The 25,687-nt window shown below is 38.5% G+C and overlaps 1 protein-coding gene across 1 annotated transcript in view; it reads left to right on the forward strand.

The window, feature by feature from the left end:
- The window catches only part of LOC131159844 (uncharacterized), a 155,232-nt gene that overhangs the window by 99,276 nt on the left and 30,269 nt on the right, over window positions 1-25,687 (forward strand). Inside the window, 3 exon segments of the mRNA XM_058115033.1 lie at window positions 17,459-18,090; window positions 18,205-18,401; window positions 20,857-21,082. Of these exon segments, the coding sequence (XP_057971016.1) occupies window positions 17,459-18,090; window positions 18,205-18,401; window positions 20,857-21,082 (1,055 nt within the window).

Genomic DNA, 25,687 nt, shown 5'->3' on the forward strand with positions numbered 1-25,687 from the left:
TCTCAATAGAATATTTGATTACATTAAAATTGCCTCCTATTTGGGGAGCAAAAGGCTTGTTCCAAAAGAAACACCCAGAGCTGAAAATTAGGCCATGCAGAAAAAGGTAAACCACCACTACCCTCTCCCCTTTGCATCTAGGACTGACAAGGAATATGACCCTAAAGGCCTGATTACCTTCCTTGCAAATCTCATGTCCTAGATCAGAAAAATACTCCCCGAGAAAATCACTGAAGGGTAACCACTCCCAGGTCCTTGAAAACCTAGACTCCCAGAACCATCAAGTATTAACCTGTTAACCTCCTCTAATTTCAATCCCTGAAACATTAATTTACCTCTTTGAGTATGCAACATAGCAGGAACTTCAAGCTCCTAGCTTTCAACTTAGCACTCTCATCTTAATGCTTTGCTTCTCCCTTCCATCTACCATTTACTTTGGTATATAGATAAGATAAAACTCAGCAAATCCTCAATGTTTTTCTCTTCTCTCCATCCCCTCCTTTTTCCTCTTATATGTTCTGGCCTTCTAGTGGGACTTAAGGCTTGGTTTTGGTTTTGTTGTTGTTGTTGTTGTTGTTGTTGTATGTTCTGGCCTTCTAGGAGTATATTTAACGCACCTCCTAACCCAGGGAACTTGCTAAGCTAAACCCTAATTTATCCACTGACAGTTGTGGATCTTAATCATTCTTCTCAGCCCCTAATGGTTCCACTATTAAGGCTCCTCTACTCTAAAACCTAAAGTCTTATTGCTTTGTTGATAATCAATTCATTGCCAGCCACCTTAGGTATGGGCAAATTCTATTTGTTGGAGTTGACTCTAGGAGGAGCATAAGAGACTTGGAGACGTAATGTACTGAAGAAATCCCGAGTGTCTTGGAGTGATTTAGGGGATATTTATGTAAAGAATTGTTTGTTATTGAGGGAGATTATTTTACGAGATTGTTTCCATCTTTAGCATACCCGATTGTATTATAAGTATAATGTATCGGCTTGTACAAATTCATTCATTCAAGAAATACAGAAAACCTATTCTGATTTCATGGTATCAAAGTTAGGGTTTCTATCATCCTAGTTAACGATGGCAGAAGGAGTCGTCAACAGCAGAGGGTCGAGCACCTCTAAAGCTTTCGATAGCGAGACTGAAGCCACCTCCACCTTGAATTCAAATGGGCTAGACAGCTCGTCCTTCCCACTCTCGGTGGAGAGGTTGAATGGAAAGAATTTCCGTGAATGGGCTTAGTCAATCAAACTCATGATTGACGGCAAAGGAAAGTTAGGCTACCTTACCGGCGAGAAGAAGAAGCCCGCCACAACCGACGCTACAGCTCTGCAGAAGTGGAAGTTGGAGAACTCCATGGTGACTACGTGGCTGGTGAACTCCATGAAACTTTCAATCGGCAAGACCTATTTGTTCCTACCATCTGCGAAGGACGTCTGGCATGCTGTCCAAGGGATATACTTAAACGTTGAAAGCTACTCTCAAATCTTTGAGATCAAAACTCGGCTATGGCAGATGCGGCAAGGAGAAAGAGAAGTCACAAACTACTATATGGAGATGACGAATCTCTGGCAAGAACTCGACTTGAGCATTGAGGAAGAATGAGAATGCCCTGTAGACAGTGCCTGATACAAGAAAAGACTTGAAAATGAACGAGTCTTCGAATTTTTGGCTGGACTCAATTGAGACTTGGACGAGGTGTGAGGGAGGATTCTCAGCTGACATCCTCTGCCTTCAACTCGGGAAGTTTTCTCGGAGGTGAGGCAAGAGGAGAACCGGCGCAAAGTGATGTTGAAGGAGCCAATTCTGATAGGATGGGCCCGAAATGTTTGCCCTCATTTCAAGAGGAACTCCTGTTGGGACAAGCAAAAAAACGTAGAAAGGAAGACCCCGGTGTGAGCACTGCCACAAACCGGGCCACTCAAAAGATAATTGTTGGGAAATACATGGGAAGCCTGCATTTTGGAAGTCGAGACAGAATCCCAAAAATCGTGGCTACCAAGCTGCTATTGATAACCCAGCCGAGAAACCACAAGGTGAGAAAAATATTAATTCCACTTCAAGTGGCGCATTAATCCAGAACAGTTGGAGCAACTTTATAAAATGTTCTCTACCATTCAAGCATCAGGTTAGTTTTCCACGCGTATTCCTTCTAGTTTTTTAGCCCACCGAGGTAATTTTTTGAAAGCCTTAAATACCATCTCTCTTTACAAATCACCATGGATAATTGATTATGGTGCCTCTGATCATATGGCCGATTCCTATCACCTGTTCTCATCCTATTCACCTTGTGCTGGAATTTTGAAAGTTAAAATTGCAGATGGATCACTCTCATCTGTTGCAGACAAAGGGAGTATTAGAATCTCTGGCTCTATGACTCTAGAATTTGTCCTACACATCCCTAGGCTATCAATTTGTTATCCATTAGCCAGTTGACAAAAGATTTCAATTGCTCTGCTAAATTCGTTTCCTCTCACTGTGTTTTCATGGACCTATCATCGGGGAAGATGATTGGCAGTGCTAAGGAGTGTAAGGGACTCTACTACTTTGAGGATGCGAATATGAGTGAACAATGTCAAACTGCTATTTGTGATTCTACATCTATTTCTAGGGATAGTGAAATTTTGTTATGGCATTCTAGGATGGGTTATCCAAATTTTCTATACTTAAAACGTTTATTTCCTTCCATTTGTTCAAATAAGACTTCTTCTGATTTTCAGTGTGAGATTTGTGAACTTGCAAAACACCAACATAATTCCTTTCCAAAATTCACATACAAACCATCCAAGCCTTTGACTAGGATTAACCGTGATTTATGGGGGCTCTCACGCTCTTTTAATTGCACTCACACAAAATGGTTTGTTACTTTTATTGTTGATCACACTTGTATTTGTTGGGTTTACCTGTTAAAAGATAAAACTGAAGTTCGTTCTATTTTTATCAATTTCCGCTCTATGATTTAAACACAATTCCAAACTCACATTCAAATCCTGCGTACTGATAATGGTACATAATATTTCAATAATATCTTGGGAAATTATCTTCAAGAAAATTGAATCATCCATCAAAGTTCCTGTGTGGATACCCCTCAACAAAATGGGGTTTCCAAACGCAAAAATAGGCATATTCTTGAAGTAGCTCGGACATTGATGTTCACTTCAAATATGAAAAAATATTTTTGGACCGATGCTATTTTAACAACTACATATCTTAGTATTAGAATGCCTAGTCGGGTTCTTTCTTTTGCCACTCTCCAAAATTCAAAGAATGTTTTCCCAACTCTCGGCCCAACTCCAATCTCTTCCTAAACATTTTTGGGTGTAATGCATTTGTACATGTTCATGCTCAAAATAGGGATAAATTGGAACCTCGCGCCGTTAAGTGCTTTTTTATTGGTTACTCTTCTACTCAGAAAGGCTACAAATGTTATGATTCTGTCACAAAAAAATTGTTTGTTAGCCTCAATGTCACGTTCTTGGAAACCACTCCTTACTTCCAAAAGCCCTCTCTTTAGGGGGAGAATTGGAGTGAAGATCGGTTCTTTGATTTCTTTGTTGATGAATCTGTGCCATACACTAAGTCTATCAAAACTACTGTCATTACACCATTCCTTGATCTGTCATGTACAAAAGACCATTTAAACTTAGGGGGAGATGCAGAAAAACAAAATAACAAGGAGATACTTGTTTACTCAAGGAAGCCAAAATCAAAGAATAGGGAGAATCTCATACTTGAGGCGCCAAGAGAGTGGGAACCGGTGATAGCTCTGAGCAACCATGAGTCCACGCCCAATCTGGATCAGGTAATAGATCCAAATGGCCATGAGGTTCCTTCTGATAAGTCTGCGCATGATGATATCAATTTACCCATTGCTCTAAAAAAAAAAACAGGGTCATGTACTCTCCATCCCATTTCAAAATTTATGTCTTATAAAACTTTGCCTACGGGGTGTCGTGCTTTTACCTCTAACCTTGATAGGATAAAAATTCCAAAGAATATCCAAGAAACCTTGGAGATTCCTAAATGGAGGGAAGTCGTCATGGAGGAAATGCGAGCCTTGGAAAAGAATGGAACTTGGGATGTTATAAATTTGCCGAGAGGGAAGAAGCCAGTAGGCTGCAAATGGGTCTTCACGATGAAATATAGAGCTGATGGGATAGTTGAACGGTATAAAGCCCGTCTTGTTGCAAAAGGGTTTACACAGACCTATTGCATTGATTGCATGGAGACGTTTGCACCGGTGGAAAAATTGAATACAATTCGGGTTCTCCTGTTGTTGCCAGCCAACTTGGATTGGCCACTTCAACAACTCAACATTAAGAATGCATTTCTAAATGGCGAGTTAGAAGAAGAAGTCTACATGACAATACCATCAGGTTTCAGTAAGAAAGGTGAAGAAAATAGAGTATGTAAACTCAAGAAGTCCCCGTATGGACTCAAGCAATCTCCTCGAGCATGGTTTGACAGATTTGTGAAGGTGATAGAGAACCAAGGATATCGACAAGGGCAATTAGATCACACTATGTTTTTCCAATAGTTTGAAAGTGGGAAGAAAACAATTCTGATTGTATATGTTGATGATATAGTCCTAACTGGAGATGATGCAATGGAGATGGAAAGATTGAAGAAAGTCCTAGCTACTGGGTTTGAAGTTAAAGACCTGGGACAAATGCGGTACTTCTTGGGAATGGAAGTTGCTAGATCAAAAAAGGGTATCGGTGTCTCTCAGCGAAAGTATATCCTTGATCTCCTAATCAAAACTAGCATGCTTGGATGCAAACCTAGTGAAACCCCCATTGAATCAGGAAAGAGAGTTAAAGACAGTGGAATATCGGTTGAAAAGGAGAGGTATCAAAGATTGGTTGGTAAACTAATCTATTTATCACATACCAGACCCGACATTGCATTTGCAGCAAGTGTGGTAAGCCAACACATGCATTCACCAAAGGAGACTCACCTAGAGACTGTGTACAAGATTCTTAGGTATCTCAAGGGTTCTCCAGGCAAAGGACTCTTCTTCAAGAAGTGTGAAAGTAAGGAAGTAGAAGTTTTCACATATGCCGATTGGGCAGGATTAGCGAAGATAAAAGGTCTACTACCGGATATTGCACGTTTGAGGAAATTTGGTGACTTAGAGGAGTAAAAAACAAAATGTAGTGTCTCGAAGTAGTGCCGAAGCTATGTTCAGGGCAATTGCACAAGGGATATGTGAAGAACTGTGGTTACGAAAACTTTTGGAAGAACTACAGATCACGGTGAAATTTTCTATCAAACTCCATTGTGATAACAAAGCAACCATCAGTATCTATCTCAATCTAGTTCAACATAACAAGAGTAAGCATGTAGAAATAGATCGACACTTTATCAAAGAAAGGGTTGAAGAAGGAACCATTTGTATGACTTATGTTTCTACCAAGGAACAAGCAGCAGACATTTTTACCAAAAGGTTATCCCGACAGAGTTTTGAAGATTTCATCTACAAGTTGGATATGATCAATATCTATGATCCAACTTGAGGGGGAGTGTAGAAATCCCGAGTGTCTTGGAGTGATATAGGGGATATTTATGTGCAGAATTGTCTATTATTGAGAGAGATTATTTTAGGAGATTGTTTCCATCTTTAGCATGCCCGATTGTATTATAAGTATAACGTATCGGATTGTACAAATTCATTCATTCAATAAATACATAAAACCTATTCTGATTTCATGTACTCTCCTTTTCAAGGCTTTGAGCTTATTCTGCAGAACCTCTTTATTTCTAATACAAATCTGATCAAGAGGTACAACACCATTTGGAGCACAATCAACCAACTACACCTCCACTAGTACCAATTGCTGATTGCAACTCTTTCCACGATTCTGTACTTCCTATTTGAAAATATTTACCTCAGCAAAATAAACAGTTGGTGATACTGGGCAGCACATATGTTCATGAGTCACTCATGACCCTGAAGTTTGTTTTGTCGTCTAATGACAAATTCTCCCCTTATTCAAATAACTACATCTTTGTTTTGGCATTATACATGGTGCAATCTTGAACAGTTCTTCCATCTTTGCCCCAACACTATCAGGCGAGAAATTTCTATCAGTTGAAAATATTATTTTTTCTCACCATCAAAACTCACTTAAATAACTTTTGTAGTAACCCGAACAAGAAAAATAAAAATAAATAAATAAATAAATATAATAATAGATATCTTGGAGGAGATATTTTTAGATATATATATATAAATATATTCGAGGAGATATTTTAGTTACTTAAGAGCTAAGTTATGTATTTTTTTTTATATAACTCTCTCTCTCTCTCTCTCTCTCTCTCTCTCTCTCTCTCTCTATAGAACCCACACCCACTCCCTCTCTCTCACTTCAATCTTTTGCCGATCGTTGCCCTTTTCAACGATCGGAAGTTACCACGAGGATGAGGGAGTGAATATCTGCAAGTCTAGCGCAGCGGATTCTCAAACTCGGGAAAAAGCTAAGGTTTAGTTTTCGAGCATCTCAGGTTGGTTTTCAAGAAATAGGTAAGGGGATCTAGTTAAGTCAGTTTTTTAATGATTTTGAACCGTATGATATTTATGCAGTAATTGTATTTATGTTTTCAGTTGAGGTTTCAAAAACCGACCGTTCAAAAGGTCATTTTTCAAACTTAGGATATATGGTATCCTACTTTAAGTACAAATGAACGGTGGGAAGACTGATTTTATGTTTTTAAACCATAAATACTATGTTTTCATGGTTGCCTACAGGTTATGTTTAAAGTATAGGAGATTGTGTGGTAGGTGAATAGTGTGTATGTATTATGTTATAACCGAAATGATGAATGTTTGTGAAATACTAAACTGTTTGTGAAATATGCTGGAACTGCTTGTGAAAATACAGGATGATGTTTACGGCCGTGAGGGCCAGGTGTATATTTAACGGCTGTAAGCCAGGTATGATATGACAGCCGAGGGCCGGAAGTTACATGTCAGGTTTTATATGAAATGATTATGAAATATGGTTTTATTACTTAAATTACACGATATGTTTTAGGAACCTTGATGGGCCATTATGTCAGGAGCACGGTAGCGTTACTAGGATTTAAATATGTGACCATGTGCGCCACACTATACTCCGAGAGTGGTGTGGTGGTCTATGCCGATTAGCCTCGGTAGAAGGTGTACCATACTTGGAAGGCCATACTTTCAGGACACGGTAGGGCAATTGGGGCATGCAAGTACGTGACGGATGCCTGCCTAGTCGGAGTTATGACGCGGATGAATGTTGACTTTGTCTTGGTTGATCACCCCAGGTTTAGTCCAGCCTTTGTGCAGCACAACCCTGACCACGGGGGTTTATGCGTGGCGTTAGTCCCAGGAGGTGTCTTTTATGCATATATGTACATTTATGTAAATGATGATGTTATGAAATTAATGAAGTGTTTATGTTCGAAAAACGAAACGAGTATTTTCAATTGTATATGTATGTATGATGTTAAGAAAGCTATTTTTGGTTATATGAAGAATGAATGTTTTCTGTAAGCACTAAAAGCATGCTGCCCACACACTGATATTAACTTGATCACCCTTACTGGGAAGTGTCATACCCCAATATACAAATCATCTTTTCAGGAAACTACAGGTATCGTGCTTAGCAGGATAAGGGGGTGAAATTTATATTAGTTCCTTTTTTAGAGTGTCTATTAGAACTCTGGCGTATGTAAGTTATGTAGTCAGGCTCAGTGCTTGCATTATGGTCGTATGGACCAAACTAGCTGTTCAGTTTTGGTCGGATTGTAATATGGATGCATGAAAACCTTTATGTATGAATGAACTTAGAACTCTAGTAATGTATGTATGGAGAATGTTTCATTACTTCCGCTGCATTATTGTTAAATGATTATGGTATTAGGTACGTAGACGTCACTTTAGTAGCACCTCGGTCCCATGTGGCGGGTCGGGGCGTTACTGGTGGTATCAAAGCCTAGGTTTGCTTGGTTCTGTAGACTTTGTCAATGATACTTACCAGAGTATGGGTTGAGATAAGTTAAGGATAAGAATGAATAAGTTAGGTCAGGCTTTAGTTTGGGAGTTCTGGGACGATGATCTTTCGACGGTCTTCTGTGCTTTTCCTGAATGACGATTTTAGGAAAACCATGGTAAATCCATCGATGGTTTTGGTTCTAGATTGAAGGACTGGGGCTCGAAAATATAGGTTGGGAACGATAGGATGGAAAAGTATGTATGTAGTGTTAGTGTTATGATTAGGGACCCCCCCGTATCTTGGCAGTTCTGCAGTTGAAGTGCATAAATGATTTCCTTTAAATGCAAACTCATATGCTATGTTATTTAGTCATTCCATATTTGCATTGACCAAGATAATTGTGGAATTTCTAAGTCGGTTTCTATCCTATCTTCAGGATGAATCTTAGGGGAAAGGAAGTTATGACAGGAGGTGACAATAATGTAGATACCTCCAGCGATGATGATGTTGAGGCCTTGGCCGTGTTGCGTAGTGAAGCACGGCAGGCTAGGAAAGAATCTTAGAGGGAATCTTGGAAACGGAGTTAGCCAGCAGCTGATAGAGGCTGCACGTTCCAACAATTTTCTCATACGAATCCGCCAGCATTCTCGGGAGGACCAAACCTGATTGCGGCGGAAGACTAGATTCAAGAGATGGAGGAACTATTGGATGTGCTAGAATGCACAAAGGAGCAGAAGGTCCGATTTGCTGCCTTCAAACTGTTGGGGGAGGTAAAGAGGTGGTGGAGATCACCTAGACTGGTGGAGGAGCAGCGTCCACGGTATGTTTCTGTTACCTAGAGCTGTTTCAGGGAGATCTTCTTCAACAGATATTTCCCTATTGCCACTCGGGAGATAAAGGTGGAGGAGTTCTTACGCCTAACCCAGGGATCGATGACCGTTCAACAGTATGCGGCCTGATTTGTGGAGCTATCCCGATTCGCTCCACATATGGTCCCGGATGAGCTGAAGAAGGCTTGTATGTTTGGGAGAGGGCTGAGATAGGCGATACGAGTGTAGGTGGCGGCGTTATTGGGCCAGAGTTTTACTGAGCTGGTAGACAGGGCTATGGCGGCAGAGGCCAGTATTCAGGAAGGGGAGAGAGAGGCGAACCAGAAGAAGAGACCCTTACCTCTTGGGTCTCAGTTTAGCTTTAGTCAAAGTATGTGGAAGCGGCCCAATAATTTTACGGGTCAGCGGCAGGAGTCAGGATCTCGAGCCTCTCAGGGGAGCTCTCCGAGTGCCACTTGTCCCATATGCCATAAGAATCATCTGGGCAAGTGCAGGGCTAGAACAACTGTATGCTACCGGTGTGGAGTAGTAGGGCATCAAGTGCGGGACTGTCGCGCGACGCTGAAGTACCCATTTCAGTTACAGCAGTATGGGAGAGGGAACCAGGCACCTCGAGGGGGCCACCAAGGGAATACAGGCTAGGCACGGGTGTATTCTATGACGTCGGGTGACGCCGAGCGCGCGGGAGATGTGGTTACAGGTATTATTTATGTGCTTTTCCATAAAGCTATTATGCTTGTTGATTCAAGTGCAACCCACTCATTTGTATCTAAGAGATTTGTTAAAGTATGTGAAATAGAGACTCAACCGTTAGAAGTTGAGTTAAGTGTGGCCACACTGACAGGGTCGGTTGTTGTATGCAGTAAAGTGGTTAGGGACTATCTAGTGGAGATTCAGGGGAGAAAGCCGCCTGCTAGTCTAATCGTGTTTGATATGCATGGATTTGACGTTATTCTAGGGATGGATTGGCTAGTATCCAGCTTCGCAAGCATAAACTGTTACAGGAAGGGGGTAGTATTCAAACCTCCAGGGGAGTAGGAGGTTAGATTTATAGGGTCGTGTGTGCACCACAGATCCTTTCGGCGATTCAGGTAATGAGATTTCTCTAGGAGGGTTGTCAGGGGTACCTTGCATATGTGAAAGAAGCACCAAAGGAAGGACAGAAACTGGAGGATATCCCAGTGATAAGGGAGTGCTTGGATGTGTTTCTGGAGGACTTACCAGGATTACCTCCTGACCGTGAAGTAGAGTTCGCCATTGAGTTGACTCCAGGGACGGTGCCAATTTCCAAGGCTCCGTACTGAATGACTTCGATTGAACTGAAAGTGCTAAAGGAGCAACTACAAGAACTTTTGGATAATGATTTTATCAAACCGAGCATATCACCCTAGGGGGCGCCGGTATTGTTCGTGGAGAATAAAGATGTGTCGATGACGATGTGGATTACAGGGAGATTAACAAGGTAATCGTAAAGAGTAAATACCCATTACCACGTATTGACGACCTGTTTGACCAGCTGAAGGGTACTCAGGTTTTCTCTAAGATCGATTTGCGATTCGGGTATCATTAGTTGAAAGTGACGTCAGAGGACGTGTTGAAGACAGCCTTTTGAACCCGATATGGCCATTATAAATTTTTGGTTATGCCGTTTGGTTTGACGAATGCACCTGTAGCATTCATAGACCTGATGAATAGGGTGTTCCACGCATACATAGACCAGTTCGTGGTGGTGTTCATTGATGACATCCTGATTTATTCGAAGAGTTCTATAGAGCATGAGGCTCATTTGAGGCTACTACTTCAGATACTCAAAGAGAAGAGGTTATTTGCTAAATTCAAGAAATGCGAATTCTGACTAGAACATGTTGCATTTCTAGGACATGTGGTGTCCAAAGAAGGAATATCAGTAGACCTGGGCAAAGTAGAGGTAGTAGTAAATTGGTAGAGACCAAAAAACATACATGAGATTAGAAGTTTCTTAGGTCTGGCAGGGGACTATTGCCGATTTATCGAGGTTTGACTAGATTAGTGAGTGTGAGCAGAGTTTTCAGGAGTTGAAGCAACGTCTAGTCACAGCCCCGGTGTTGACCATTCCATCAGGGGATGGTGATTACGTGATTTATAGTGATGCATCCTAGAAAGGGTTCGGGTGTGTTTTGATGCAACAGGGTAAAGTTGTCGCTTATGCTTCTCGCCAACTCAAGGAGTACGAGAAGAACTACCCTACACATGACTTAGAGTTAGCAGCTATGGTTTTTACACTGCACTACCTATACGGTGAAAGGTGTGAGATCTTTATGGATCATAAGAGCCTCAAATACTTCTTCTCCCAAAAGGAGTTGAATATGAGGCAATGCAGATGACTTGAGTTGATTAAAGACTATGACTGCATCATTAGTTACCACCTAGGAAAAGCTAATGTGGTAGTTGATGCATTGAGTCGGAAGTCAGTGAGTATGTCGATTTCAGCTGTTGTGGTACAACATCTGATCATGATGGATCTGGAGGGGCTGGGAGTGGAGTTGGTGGACAAGGATCCACAGGCGTTCATTGCCAGTTTAGTTATTCAGCCAACTTTGCAGGAGAGAATCAAAGTTGCTTAGAAGGAAGACGCAGAACTGGTAGAGGTTATGGAAGGGGTTCAGGATGGTTTAAAGCCGAATTTCAATATCTTAGATGATGGGGTATTGAGATTCCACACCAGGATTTGTGTACAGAATGACGCTGAGATTAAGAGGGTCATTCTAGAGGAGGCACATCGTTCGCACTGCACAGTATATCCGGGGAGCACGAAGATGTACAGGGATCTCTGGGAATCTTTCTGATGGTCTAACATGAAAAGAGAGATTGCGCGTTTTGTAGAGTAGTACTTGACATGTCAGCAGATTAAGGCAGAACACCAGAGGCCAGCGGGATCGTTGCAACCATTCCTTATTCCTAAATGGAAGTGGGGGCACATCTTCATTGATTTTGTCATAGGCTTGCCATCAGCACTCCATGGACAGAATGCGATTTGGGTTATGGTTTGCAATTAACGAAGACAGCCCATTTCGTCCAAGTGAAAGTCAGTTATTCCATGAATAGGCCAGTAGAGCTATATGTACAGGAAATTGTACAACTCCACGACATCCCGATTTCTAACGTTTCAGATCGAGACCCACGATTTACCCCTCGTTTTTGGAAGAGTTTGCAGGATGCTTTGGGATCATAGCCCACATTTAGTACTGCATTCCACCCACAAACAGATGGTCAGTCAGAGAGGACTATCCAGATATTAGAAGATATGTTACGGGCGTGCATACTGGATTTCGGTGGCAGTTGGATTAGATATCTGCCATTGGTTGAGTTCGCCTACAACAACAGTTATCAAGCTAGTATAGAGATGGCACCATATGAGGCTTTGTATGGTCGCCGGTGTCGGTCTCCGTTATACTGGGATGAGGTGGGCGAGCGGCAGATTTTGGGACCGGAACTGATTCAGCAGACCTCTGCAAAGGTCGAGCTTATCGGGGAGAGGATCAGAGTAGCTCAGAATCGGCAGAAGAGCTACGCAGATACACGCCGACGGGAGCTAGAGTTCGAGGTAGGTGATGCTATATTCTTGAGAATTGCTTTCGAAGAAAGGAGTGAGGAGGTTTGGTAGGAAGGGCAAGCTAAGCTCTAGGTACGTCGGGCCATTCGAGATTCTGGAAAGAGTCGGTTGGGTGGCGTACATGATAGCATTACCTTCCGCATTGTCTAGGATTCACAACGTGTTCCACGTGTCCATGCTTAGGAGGTATATACTAGATCCTTCGCATGTGATCAGTTACGAGTCGTTGGAACTCGGGGACATGTTAGTATATGAGGAGATACCAGTTCAGATCCTAGATCATAGAGAGCAGGAGTTACGTACAAAAAATATTTCTCTAGCAAAAGTACTGTGGCGTAATCACGCATTAGAGGAGGTCTCATGGGAGTTAGAGTTAGAGATACGTCAGAAGTATCCTCATTTTTTTAGAGACGCTCATAGCTAGTCAGATAAGTAGAGCAGTAGGTAAGTGGTTTTATGTATAAATGTTTTGTTCATGTTTAGAGTATGTATGGTCTCCAGGAGAGTTTTGTATGAATATTATAATATCCTGAGACATGGTATGTAACCACGGTATTCCTCCGCCATAAGTGAGGGTAGGTATCCTATTTTAAGTACAAATGAACAGTGGGAAGGCCGGTTTTATGTTTTTAAACCATAAATACTATGTTTTCATGGTTGCCTACGAGTTATGTTTAAAGTATATGAGATTGTGCGGTTGGTGAATAGTATGTATGTATTATGTTATAACCGAAATGATGAATGTTTGTGAAATACTGAACTGTTTGCGAAATATACTGGAATTGCTTGTGAAAATACAAGATGATGTTTACGGCCGTGAGGGCCAGGTATATGTTTAACGGCTGTGAGCCGCGTATGATATGACGGCCTAGGGTCGGAAGTTACATGTCAGGTTTTATATGAAATGATTATGAAATATGGTTGTATTACTTAAATTACACGACATGCTTTAGGAACCCTGATGGACCATTATGTCAGGAGCATGGTACCGTTGCTAGGATTTATATATGTGACCATATGCGCCACACTGTACTGCGAGAGTGGTGTGGTGGTTTATGTCAATTAGCCTCGGTAGAGGGTGTACCATACCTGGAAGGCCGGACTTTCAGGACACGGTAGGGCAATCGGGGCACACAAGTACGTTGCGGATGCCTATGTAGTCGGAGTTATGACGTAGATGAATGTTGACTTTGTCTGGGTTGATCACCCCAGGCTTAGTCCATCCTTCGGGCAGCACAACCCTGACTACAGGGGTTTACACATGGCGTTAATCCCAGGAGGTGTCTTTTATGCATATCTGTACATTTATGTAAATGATGATGTTATGAAATGAAGTGTTATGTCAGGAAAACGAAACGAGTATTTCCAACTGTATATGTATGTATGATGTTAAGACAGCTGTTTTCGGTTATATGAAGAATGAATGTTTTCTGTAAGCACTAAAAGCATGCTGCCCACACACTGATATTAACTTGATCACCCTTACTGGGAAGTGTCATACCTCAATATACAAATCATCTTTTCAGGAAACTACAGGTATCGTGCTTAGCAGGATCAGGGGGTGAAAGTTAGATTAGTTCCTTTTTTAGAGTGTCTATAAGAACTCTGGCGTATGTAAGTTATGTTGTCAGGCTCAAGGCTTGCATTATGGTCGTATGGACCAAACTAGTTGTTCAGTTTTGGTCGGATTGTAATATGGATGCATGAAAACCTTTATGTATGAACGAACTTAGAACTCTGGTAATGTATGTATAGAGAATGTTTCATTATTTTTGCTGCATTACAGTTAAATGATTATGGCATTAGGTACACAGACGTCACTTTAGTAGCACCTCAGGCCCACGTGGCGGGTCGGGGCGTTACAACTTTTCCCACCAAGGCATGATAGAAATACATGATAATCCTCAAGGCACTGCATCAAATCTAGCTTCCTATTTTTTGTTTTTGTTTTTGTTTTTGTACAGTGAAAAGACATATTATGAAAATGCATTTGTACATATGGCTAGTTTTTGTTTTTGTTGTCGGTTTTTAGTTTGCGAAAAAACTGAAAGACAAATTTTATGGTTTTCAGCTGTTTTAGTAACCTGTTGCCAAAATATTTTAATATCCAAAATTAACTTTTTTGGATCAAAATTAAATCATTCATTTTTTTTAACTTTTTAACTAAAATTAAAATAAAATGATACTATGAATTTAAATTTATTTAAAATAAAAGTATTCATAGAAGTTCTAAAAATTAAAAAATAATAGAAGTCATTCACAAAATATATATTTTTTTTACTATTTTTCATTTGTCATGTACTATACGATTATTCTTCTAAAGTGAACTTTGAAATATAGTAATTAAGTAAAATAAGTATAATAATTTTATTTTATTCTAATATTTTAAAAAAAATTTAGAACTTTTATTATTGTAATCATATTGTTTTAATTTTTATTTGATTCAAGGACAAAAATGAGCATTTGTTTAATCAGTTTTTTTAATTTCAATTTTACAAATATGAACCAAACAATTTATTGGTTTCCAGTTTTTAGTTACTCTTTTCGGTTTTTAGTTTTCATTTTTTTTCTTTTGTTTTTATTTTTGTAGTTCTTGACAGTGATACCAAATGGCCCCCTAGTAATTAGAATTGAAAGCTTAATGTCACAGAATAACTCAAAATTTAAAAATTTTCTGTTGGCTCATCTGCATTGGTGGCTTTTTTACACTAGTATCTCTATAAAGCTTTCTGATGTGCACTGTTATGGCAATTATGTGGTGTGTTTGGTTGGAGAGGAATGCTAGAAGTTTCGAACTTGTGGCTACTCCTAATAACTTGCTTTGGAGTAGTGTGGTTTATCTTGTCACTGTGGGTGCCAGCAAATCATTTCTTTTGCTATGTTTCTCTGGAAGATTTACTGTGGGATTGGTTAGCTTTGCTTTGTTTTTGTGTGATCCTGTGGCCGTTATCTTTCTGTAAAGGTAGAACATCTTGTTCTCCTTGTTCGATTTTACTTGATTGTTGTATCTTCTCTCTCTCTCTCTCTAAATACAATTCTTTGCTTATCAATTTTTTTTTTTTTTTTACCTATTCGGTCTTTATTGCCTCATAGAACCCCATCTTCATTGTCAATATGGCCAGAGCTTTCCAGGCCAACCTTACAGCTATATTTAAAGCTTCACTAGGGACCACAACAGGGTGCATTAAGCTGTAATAGCCTGCTGAGCCCCTAATATGATCTGGTTGTTAGGCCATCCGTTGAGATAGCTTTTAAATTAGGAATTGGCAAATCAAGGGAGCTGGCGTGCATATGTGCCTATCTGAGAGGAGGGGTGGGGTGGCAGCGGAGGGAAAATCCAAAAGAGAGAGAGAGAGAGAGAGAGAGAGAGAGAGAGAGAGAGAGAGAGAGAGATTAGACATATTGGCTTTTGTCAAAGCTTGTGGGGAAATAATTGTGCTAGATTGATGTGCCTTGTAGTGGCTTCATGTCCAGCAAGATGATTGTGGCATCTTGACAATGTTTGAGATGGTATCTCAATATGAGAACAGAGAGAGATAATTACGTCATCTTAGAGCAGACTCATTTAATTATGACAGGCGGAAAATTGAGAGTAGTTATAAGGCAGGACGCCCTCAAATCTTTCCTATAAAGTTTGGCCTTATTTCATTCCAAACACTGCACTGGATTGAACATGAGCTCAAAGCTGTCCCAACATGTCACGGTAAGGAAGTTACCTGATTAATCTATCCCTAGGTATGGTGTTAGGCATGACTTGCTGCAATTGCTACCCCTTAAATCTTTGGGATAAAAAAAATATTTATATATACTTACTTAAGTTGGGCCCTGTTCATTTCAAAGTACTGCAGAAGTATAGAGAGGAAGCTGGAACATTGGCTATGCTTGTGTGGTAATATTCATGTTGGAAACAGGAATAAAATCTCAAAGCTAGGAATGGCAAAGAAGATGCATCATTTGGTGGCTAGCATCATAGTTTTGGCGAATATTATAATTTTATTTTTATTTTCAAGGGTCTGATTCTAGTGATGTGTAACTATATAAGTATTTTGTAATTCACCATCTCAAACAGCCCCTGGTCTCTACTTTGTAGGCAAAAAATGGCCTAATTTGCCTGCTCCTTGATCATTTTCCACTTTGTAATTAGTTTTGCCTTTTGTTATTGCATGTAAATTATTATTGTGTGGCTTATATTCAAAATTTGAACCAACATGGCCAATTGGATGGGGGTCAGATTGGCCAGGCCGATTCCTTCATGAAAACGTAGAATTTTAAACGGGGTTCAAGCCAGCCAGCTCCGGGCGACAGTCTAACTTCGCCTGACCCTGCAGGTTAACCACTAGCTTACTGAATAATTGAATTGTGAGATCGCTGTCAGCTACGTTTGATGCTTTATACAGGAGAAACTGACTTCTTGACCAATTAGCCAAATATTTTGATTTGGTAATTGATAGAACACTCTTCTCATTTCAAATAAGTGGATATCTTCTCTAGAAAATTAATGTTACTTGTTACACTTCTATTTGATTTTTGGTTTAAATTAAACGTGTTCTAAAACAGAACAAATTAAATAATTTATACAAATACATACAAGAAGAAAATAAGCTATTGGTTTAAGTTAACAATATGCACTTAAATATTAATTAAAATAAAAAATTGATAATGATTTCTGCTATTGTCAGAGGTTCAATGGGGTTGACCCATCCTAGTAGCTTTACTGAGCTGGGTTTTTAAACATTAGAATGTGGAAACTTTTGCAGTTGTATGCATCAATGATGCAATATGCATGAACTAAGTGTAGAGATTGCAATTCATTTGTCAAACTTCTTGAGTTTCATGATTTATTTTGGATTATACTAAAAAGCGTAGATTTTGAGTAGGGGTTAATGCACATTATTGTAATAATAACATAAAATGCAGTGCCTTTTCATAATTCCTTTTAAGAGAACGGTTTTATTTAAAAACAGTATAGCATGTGCAAATTGCTGGTTATGTTTTTCCTGAATGCCAAAAACTCTTGCTCTTTATTCATTTACTTCTGAATGATACATACCAACTGAATTGTGTGCTTTTCCAGATGCTGTAACTAGGGAAAAATCTCATGGATATCTCTTTAGATCAGTGCTGAAGTGCATACCATATTTGATTGAAGAAGTTGGCAGAAGTGATAAAATCACTGAAATAATACCTCAACATGGTATAAGTATTGATCCTGGTGTTCGTGAGGAAGCAGTACAGGTGCTGAATCGGATTGTAAGATACCTTCCGCATCGTCGCTTTGCAGTCACGAGAGGGATGGCCAACTTCATCCTACGGCTTCCTGATGAGTTCCCTCTTCTCATTCAGACGTCATTGGGACGCCTGTTGGAACTCTTGCATTCTTGGAGGGCTTGTCTATCTGATGAAATGCTACAGTTTGATTCTCAAGATGCAAAGCGTGTAGCCCATGGAAATGAGGGATTTAAGAAATCTTCTGTCCATCACTTAAGTGAAGAAATTGAATTTCGTGCTTCAGAGATTGATGCTGTTGGTCTTATCTTCCTTAGTTCAGTTGATAGTCAGATTAGGCATACGGCACTGGAGTTATTGCGCTGTGTCCGTGCTCTAAGGAATGATATAAGAGACCTTTCAATATATGAGCGCTTGAATTTTAATTTGAAAAATGAGGCTGAACCAATATTTATAATTGATGTCCTGGAAGAAAATGGGGTAAGTTTATTTACTCTAGTTCTTTTTTCGCAAGGAATCTTGTGGAAACTTTCAACAAGTCTCATGGAAATATTGAAATATTATTGTATCAACCTGCCTTTACATCTTGTACAGGACGACATTGTTCAGAGTTGCTATTGGGATTCTAGTCGTCCTTTTGATTTGAGACGAGAATCAGACACAGTTCCTCCTGATGTGACACTTCAATCTATTCTATTTGAGAGTCCTGATAAGAATAGATGGGCTCGTTGTCTTAGTGAGCTTGTCAAGTATGCTGCTGAGCTTTGCCCAAGCTCTGTTCAGGAAGCAAAGTACGTTGTTTTTCTTAATTTGCAGTCATGTTACACATGCTCTTTGATTTGTTATTCAATTGATAGATAAAGTGGTGTCTCGTATCATTTCTATTTCTTGTTTTTGTTGCAGTGTGAGGAAGAAACAGTTGGCGAAACGTGCGCCTTTTGTTGGTTTTCAATTTTTAAGAGAATAATTGAAAACTAGATTTTTCTGATTTTGCTTCATGTGGCAACTTGTTGCTACTTTGCTTCAATTTTAATTCACTTTTGTCTATTAAGTCGCTGCGTGCACAATATTTTTAATGGAGAAAATGTAAAAATTAAAAATAAAAGTGCATGTGAAATTTAAATAAATGAAAATAAAAGTTTACCTAAAATTTGAAGAATTTTGAAAGAAGATAATGTAGAGTAAAACAAAACAATTGTTAAATCTTCATAAAACTAATTAAAGTGATCGTATATCGCACAGGAACACATTGTAGGAAAAACCACTAGCCATTTTTTTTATTTTTGGGATTTTGGAAGTCACGAGCCTTTATTCTAACATATTATGTGGATATATAACTATTTTCAAGATTCTCAACTTTTTGATAAGATATTTAGCAGAGGTGACTGGAAGTAAGTAGATATAATTTTGAGTTGACTTAGGGACTTCCAATACTCAGAAGAATATTTTGCACTAATTTAAAGCTAGCGGATTTTTTAATGCTGAGTCTAAGTTAATGGATAGAGTTACAAAAGAAGAAAGTTGTTGGATGTTGTAACTTTAATCTTTTAAAATCTATGATGAGAAAATAAATTATATGCTTATTTATTCATGAAAAAACAAATTCCAACTGTCTGGGCTTAATGTACAAATGCAAAACTGCAGAATTTTGAGCTGTACCGCCATTTCAATATGAGCAGTTCAACAAGAACATTGGGGTCTCTTGACATTTTACAATCAGGAATGACAAGCAATTTGTCCTTTGCTATTTCTATAAAATTATGAAAATGAAAACTAAAACCAAAAAACAATAAAATCTAAAAACTAACTGGTGTGGTTAGATTTAGAAAATTGAAACATATTTAGAAAACCTGATTGAAGACACGTTCACTTTTTGTTTTTTGTTTTTTTGTTTTTTTATAGATTAAAAACTATTAATTATTAGACTATCCTTGAAAAGAATAAACATAAAGGAACTAAAAAAAAAAGAATTGCTTAAGTATTATTATATTTAATAACTAGACTTTTAACTCACTCTTTTGTATTTAAGAACAATCCTACTTAATTATATACTTGATTGTCTACAAAATTTTTAAATTGGTTAAAATAATTTACTCGCAATTTAAAAAAATTGATTATCTTATTTTTTCCAGTATGTATTATGATGAAACTCTTTTGTTCAGACTGTTATATGAGTTCTTATAAAGGATAAGGTTAGCTTCGAGACTTAAAAGGTTGTCTTCTTATTGATTGTAAAATGATTGTATATAAGTTATACAAAATTATCTCTTAACTCATAAAAAAATTTACTATCTTCCACTATATATTTTGTATAGATGAGTTTAGAATACCAATTTTATTATTGCATTGTGTTTTGCATCAAAATTACTATTAGTGAAGCAAGTTTAAAAACAAATTTTAGTGCTGGACGTTAATATTGATTCACAAGTAATTGTGTTAGGAATTTTTTAATGGAAAGTAACATTTCTTCAAATACATTAATAATGTCAAACAAGGATTTTTAAGAAAATCCTGAAAATCTTTCAGAAAGAGAAGTAGGGAACTTTTGTTAACTTGAATTTGATCATAAGGTGGAAGTATATCGATTGTATTTAGTAGTGGAAGGGCCTCTTTGGACATTCTTACTGGTAATTCTCTGGAATATATATTATTTCTGAATGGTTGAACTGAACCAATATTTTCTAAGAGTTTTATTATTCGAAAAAGAAAAGAAGAAAGGAGAAAATGGATAACAATTTTTTTATTTGAAAAAAAGAAGGAAAAATGGATGATTTTTAAACTAATAACCTCTATAAAACATGGGTATTAATAATAACACTTATTATCTTATTGTAAGCTATATCTCTGCCACAAAAGTGATAATTTAATTGGACATGGGAGTTTATATGAACTATAAGCCCTAAAACGATCAATTATTAAGACTTAGTGATGGAATAGGTTAACTCAATAACTTTATTTATTTATTTATTTTGTTCCAATAAGTTAGTTGGTTGAGTTGCAAAAATAGGGCAGCCCAGTGCACAAAGCTACCACATATGCGGGTTTCAGGGAAGGGGCGGATTACAATGGGTCATTTTCCCTGTTTAAAAGATGCCTGTTTGCAAACAATTTTGCGGTAGTATGAAATCATTACCCAATTATATTGTTTGATTTTTCGTACTATTTTTTCTAGTTTCTTATCACATAGCTTAATGGATGCAAAAATTTGGAATTCTTCGGATCTCATCCTAAGCTTTTATTTGGCAGGATAGAGGTTATGCAGCGTCTTGCATATATCACACCTGTTGAGTTAGGCGGTAAGGCTCATCATCAGTCACAAGATACAGACAACAAACTGGATCAGTGGCTTATGTATGCAATGTTTGCATGCTCATGCCCACCTAATAGTAGAGAATCTGGTGGCTTAGCAGCAACCAAAGATCTTTGCCATCTTATGTTTCCTTCCCTAAAATCTGGCTCTGAAGTACATGTTGTAAGTACACAGCAATAAGAATTTTGCAATTTGGATAATTTTAATACATGATTGAATTTTAATAATGATGGGAATGTATTTAAAATAGTAGATGTTATGTAGTGGGAAAGAGGTCAGCTAGTTCAGTCTTTTCAGTGATGCTGAAGATAGACAAGGCTGGAGAACTCTATTTTCTAATTTGCCCTTCTGTAAGAATCAGGAGACTTACATGGTCCAAACTATATAAATTCCTTTTGTCAACCTAATATCAGTTAAGAAGGGAGCAGTCCAGGGAAATATTTTTTCAAAGCTTGATATATGTTGTTAGCCCACAACCTAATAGCTTAAGCTTTTAGGTAAAGTGGTAACCTAACAATTTTTATCCTATATGGCCATAATGACCACCTGTGAATCTTGCTGCCTGATAATTAAAGAAGATATGTGACTTTGAAAGAGTTTCATCGGTCATCGCTTTATTCCTTCAAGGAAGAGTGGGACGTCCCTTAGAAAGTTAGCCGCTTCCTGCCTCTCATCTTAGTATGATGCTTCTTGATGCAGAGGCAGAGGTTCTGCAGCCATGGGAGAGATTAGAAGAAACTAAAGAGAGGAAGGCAAAGGGAGGATAGAGAAGATACAAAGGGGAACTCATGTTCACAACTCAATTCAAATTCAACAATAACTGCCAACAACATGGCTTTCACACACTATTTATAAGAAAGCTTCTTCACATGAAATTACACATATACCCCTAACATGAATTACAAACAAACCCCCTTCTTTCCCCAAATATTTCAAACAACCCCCAAATACACATTATCCTATACTGATTAATCTAAACACGTAATAAACTATTTACTAAACCCAACAATCATCAATCCAATTCTTCTTAAGTATTCTCCAACTAGGATCTTCCCAAGGCCTTGTGTCTTGTCCTACATCAACTCTTCCCCAATTAGAAAAATGGGCCTCGAATTTTGAAATGTAGGAGGATCAAAAGTGAGAAGCAAAATTGGATTCTTCAAAAGCCAACACTTGAGTGACACAAGAAACTACGTTCATTGGCAACACCATTGACTTGATTTGAAAATTAACATCAATGAACATATCAGGGATGACAAACTCGACAATAGGAATGTTTGAATGACTTTGGATGTCTTCAAACACTTGCATTTCCTTGCTTATAGTGTCTTCAAGTTGAGTAACTATGCTGATTCTTTGTGTTGGTTGATTGGTAGAGCGGGCTTCAAAATGATTTTCTTTCCATTATGGTGGAAGACGTGTGTTCTTAAGTCCTTGAGTGACAACCAAATCATCCAACCAAGGAGAACCAAGGAGTACATGGCCAATGTTCATGTAGGATGTCATCCGAGAATGATAGTCGATTTTGGTTGTTGGATTCCTTGGGTGTTTTTTTTGTGTAAATCTTTCTTTGGTTTCTTGGTTGGTACCAATCATACCTTTCCACTCTGCAAAGTAATTTTGAAGGTCAAAATCCCCCATAAAATCAAAGTGTTTCTGTGGTTGGGTTTGCTTAATAGAATAAATACTGATGACTTGCTGCTGATGAGGAGACCATTAAAGGCTCTATCTCCTCATATATGTATGCTTTGTTTTGATTGTTCAGAACCTGTTTCTCATTTTTTCTTGCATTACGATTTTGCATCGAAGGTTTTGAATAAGTTATTTAACTATTTTGGAGAAAGCTGGGTTTGTTCGAGAACAGTGGAGTTCTTAACAATATCTTTTGTGGGGTTTGGAAGGAGGAAGGAAGGTATTGCGTTATGGAATTGTGCTTTATTTGCAGTGCTATGGGGCTTGTGGAATAATGTAAATGTTTTTTTTCAGGGAAGAAGTTCCATATTGGTTGGTGTGGGAGAGAGTGCTTTCATGGCTTTTTTGTGATGTGTGGGCAACGGAAATTTTAAGAGGATGTGTTTGACTGATGTTCAGCAGGATTGGAAGTCCCTTCTAAGGGCGTGCTGATTTGAGTTTGTTGTATTTTTTGTGTTTTCCTTTTTTGTTTTGTTTTTCTGGGGATTCTCGGATTTCGTTAAGGAGATGCCTTCTCTCCTGATTGTACTTTCTTTCATTATCTAATGAATTTATTTTTCTATAAAAAAAAATGGCCAATGTACATGCGTATGATATCACACCAAACATTATCAAAATGGTCACCCATTTGGATAAGAACCAAACATCTTTCACGAACATATAAGGTAGTGTTATCAATCCAAGATATGTCATAAGGCTTTGGATGGGGTTCCGGATGAAGTTGCATACAAATGGTTTTATTTTGATAAATGACATTCATTGTACATCTTCCATAAAAAATAATTTGCTCGCTTTTTCCCCAAACTTAAGAAAGGTGTGAAATGGCTTAATATAATGCTCAGAGTATGACAAAAGCCGTTCATTTTTCCAGTACGCTGTTGCCCTGTTCCTGGATTTATTCATATATACTGCAACTATAAATCATCAAAAGCCTGACACAATTTACCCACAAGCCTTGCTCCCTTCTCAAAAACTATCTTCAATGCGCCTTTGATATTGATTGTTGTGCTGAAGTGAAACAAATTCACAAAGAGAACTCACAAACACAGTGATGCAAACTGATTAGTTTTTGCTGGGCTGGTAGTGACAAATCCACACTCCAAAGTGCCAATGGTATACTAATTTTTCAATTTTTAGCATTTCGTCCCAAATTATCATGCTTGCTTGCAAAATAGAAGATCCAGAATTAAAATATCATGCTGAAGATGAAAATATTGTGGAGTAAACCTAAAACAGTGTAGCTGGAGAAAATTCTTGCAAAACTGGAACCAGGAGAAGATTCAGGTAGAGTCCCACTCGCAGGTCGCCAGGAGCACGACGCCGGCAATGAAACTTAAGTTGAGTGTAAATCTGGTGATGAGGATTACAGTGGTGGTGATGGTGTGATGAGAAAAGTACAGGATGTTGGGTATTTCGAAGGGCTGTTGGCTGTTCAACCTTCTGCCGGTGCGTGGGGCTTTTCCGGTGATTGGATGGAGATGAAATTGTATGGGAAGGGGCATCGGGGTGTTCTGTCTTTGAGGGTGTGGGTAGTGTTGCAGGATGGTCACTGGAAAGTGGTGTTCAAAAATTTGGGGGCATGACTGAAATTTTGGAATTTGTTCAGGAACTGCTCCTCGGTGTGTGTGTGTGTGTGTTTAATGCTGAAATTTCAGAACAGAGATGATGGGGGGAGAGAGTAACCAGAGGGAGAGTGCTTAATGGAGAAGATGGAAGAATATGAAGAATACGAAGGAAGGGAGAAGCAGCAATGCAGAATAGAACAGGGATAGATAAAGAGAACGGAGCAGAAAAATAGAGAAAAGTGAAGAGGCAGAAGAGAAGAAATCAGAAATAGAAAGAGTTGGAAAATTAAGGGATAAAACTAGAAGAAGAAAAGGAGAGAACATGGTAGAAGAGAAGAGAGAAGGGGATGATGAGGGGATTGAAAGGGAAGAACAGAGATTGATATTGGGCTCTGATGCCAAATGATGCAGGGGCAGCATCAAGGTTTTGCAGCCATGGGAGAGATTAGAAAAAAATTAAGGGGAGGAGAGAGGAGATACTAGGGGGAACTCAAGTTCACAACAATAATTGCCTGCAACATGACTTTCATACACTGTATAAGAAAGCCACTTCACATGAAATTACACATATACCCGTAAAGTAACATGAATTACAAACAAAACCCTACATTACACAAACATTACAAACAACCCCCAAATACTCATAATCCTATACTAATTAATACTAAATATATAAAAAACTACTGACTAAACCTAACAATCATCAATGCAATTCTTCTGAAGTATTCTCCAACAAGGATCTTCCCAAGGCCTTGCTTCTCTTCCTACATCACCTCTCTCTTTTCAGGCTCCAAAGAGAGAAAAAAATCTTGGCTTACCTCTTTTAAGACTCTCTTTTCTCGGGGGTGGAGTTCCCTTTTATACTTTGAGGCTTGAATTTTTTTGGAGTTGTTATTGTTCCCTCAGTATTGATCCCAGCGTGTCAATTCAGGTCAAGCTTCTCCACGCTGAAGAAGCGTAACAAGAAAAATTCTTGGAGTGCAGAGAGCTTGGTTGAAATACAGATTTCCTTAGTTGCCAAAGAATACTGCCACTAATTTTTAGGATCAAGTATTTAGAAGAAAATAGATCTTTGGAGAATTGGGTGCCAACCCCATGCTTGTGGACCACATGTTGCTGGGAAATTAGGCTTGCTCTACCATGGGTGCCCAGCACTAGACCTGGCAAAGCGGATCGGGTCTGTTTATCCGTGGTGGATAAGACGGATTATCGGGTGAAAAAGTCATAATCCATATTCGACTTGTTTAAGTAGCGGATTAGGCGGTTTCGGGTCGGATAATTCATGGCGGATGGGCGGATAATCTGCCATTCTCAAATATAATTTTATTAATAATTTATTTTTGTCATAATAATTTAAATTGTATACGATAACTTGCAATTAGTTTGTATATTAACTTTTTTAGTAACTATATCAATCATTCAATCATTTATACTAATTAACAAGTCCTAATTCATGCAAGTAAAGCTATAAGCAATAAAACACAATAAATTAATCTCAATCCAACTCAAA

Source organism: Malania oleifera, chromosome 1 (assembly GCF_029873635.1).
Source record: "Malania oleifera isolate guangnan ecotype guangnan chromosome 1, ASM2987363v1, whole genome shotgun sequence".
NCBI lineage: Eukaryota > Viridiplantae > Streptophyta > Magnoliopsida > Santalales > Ximeniaceae > Malania > Malania oleifera.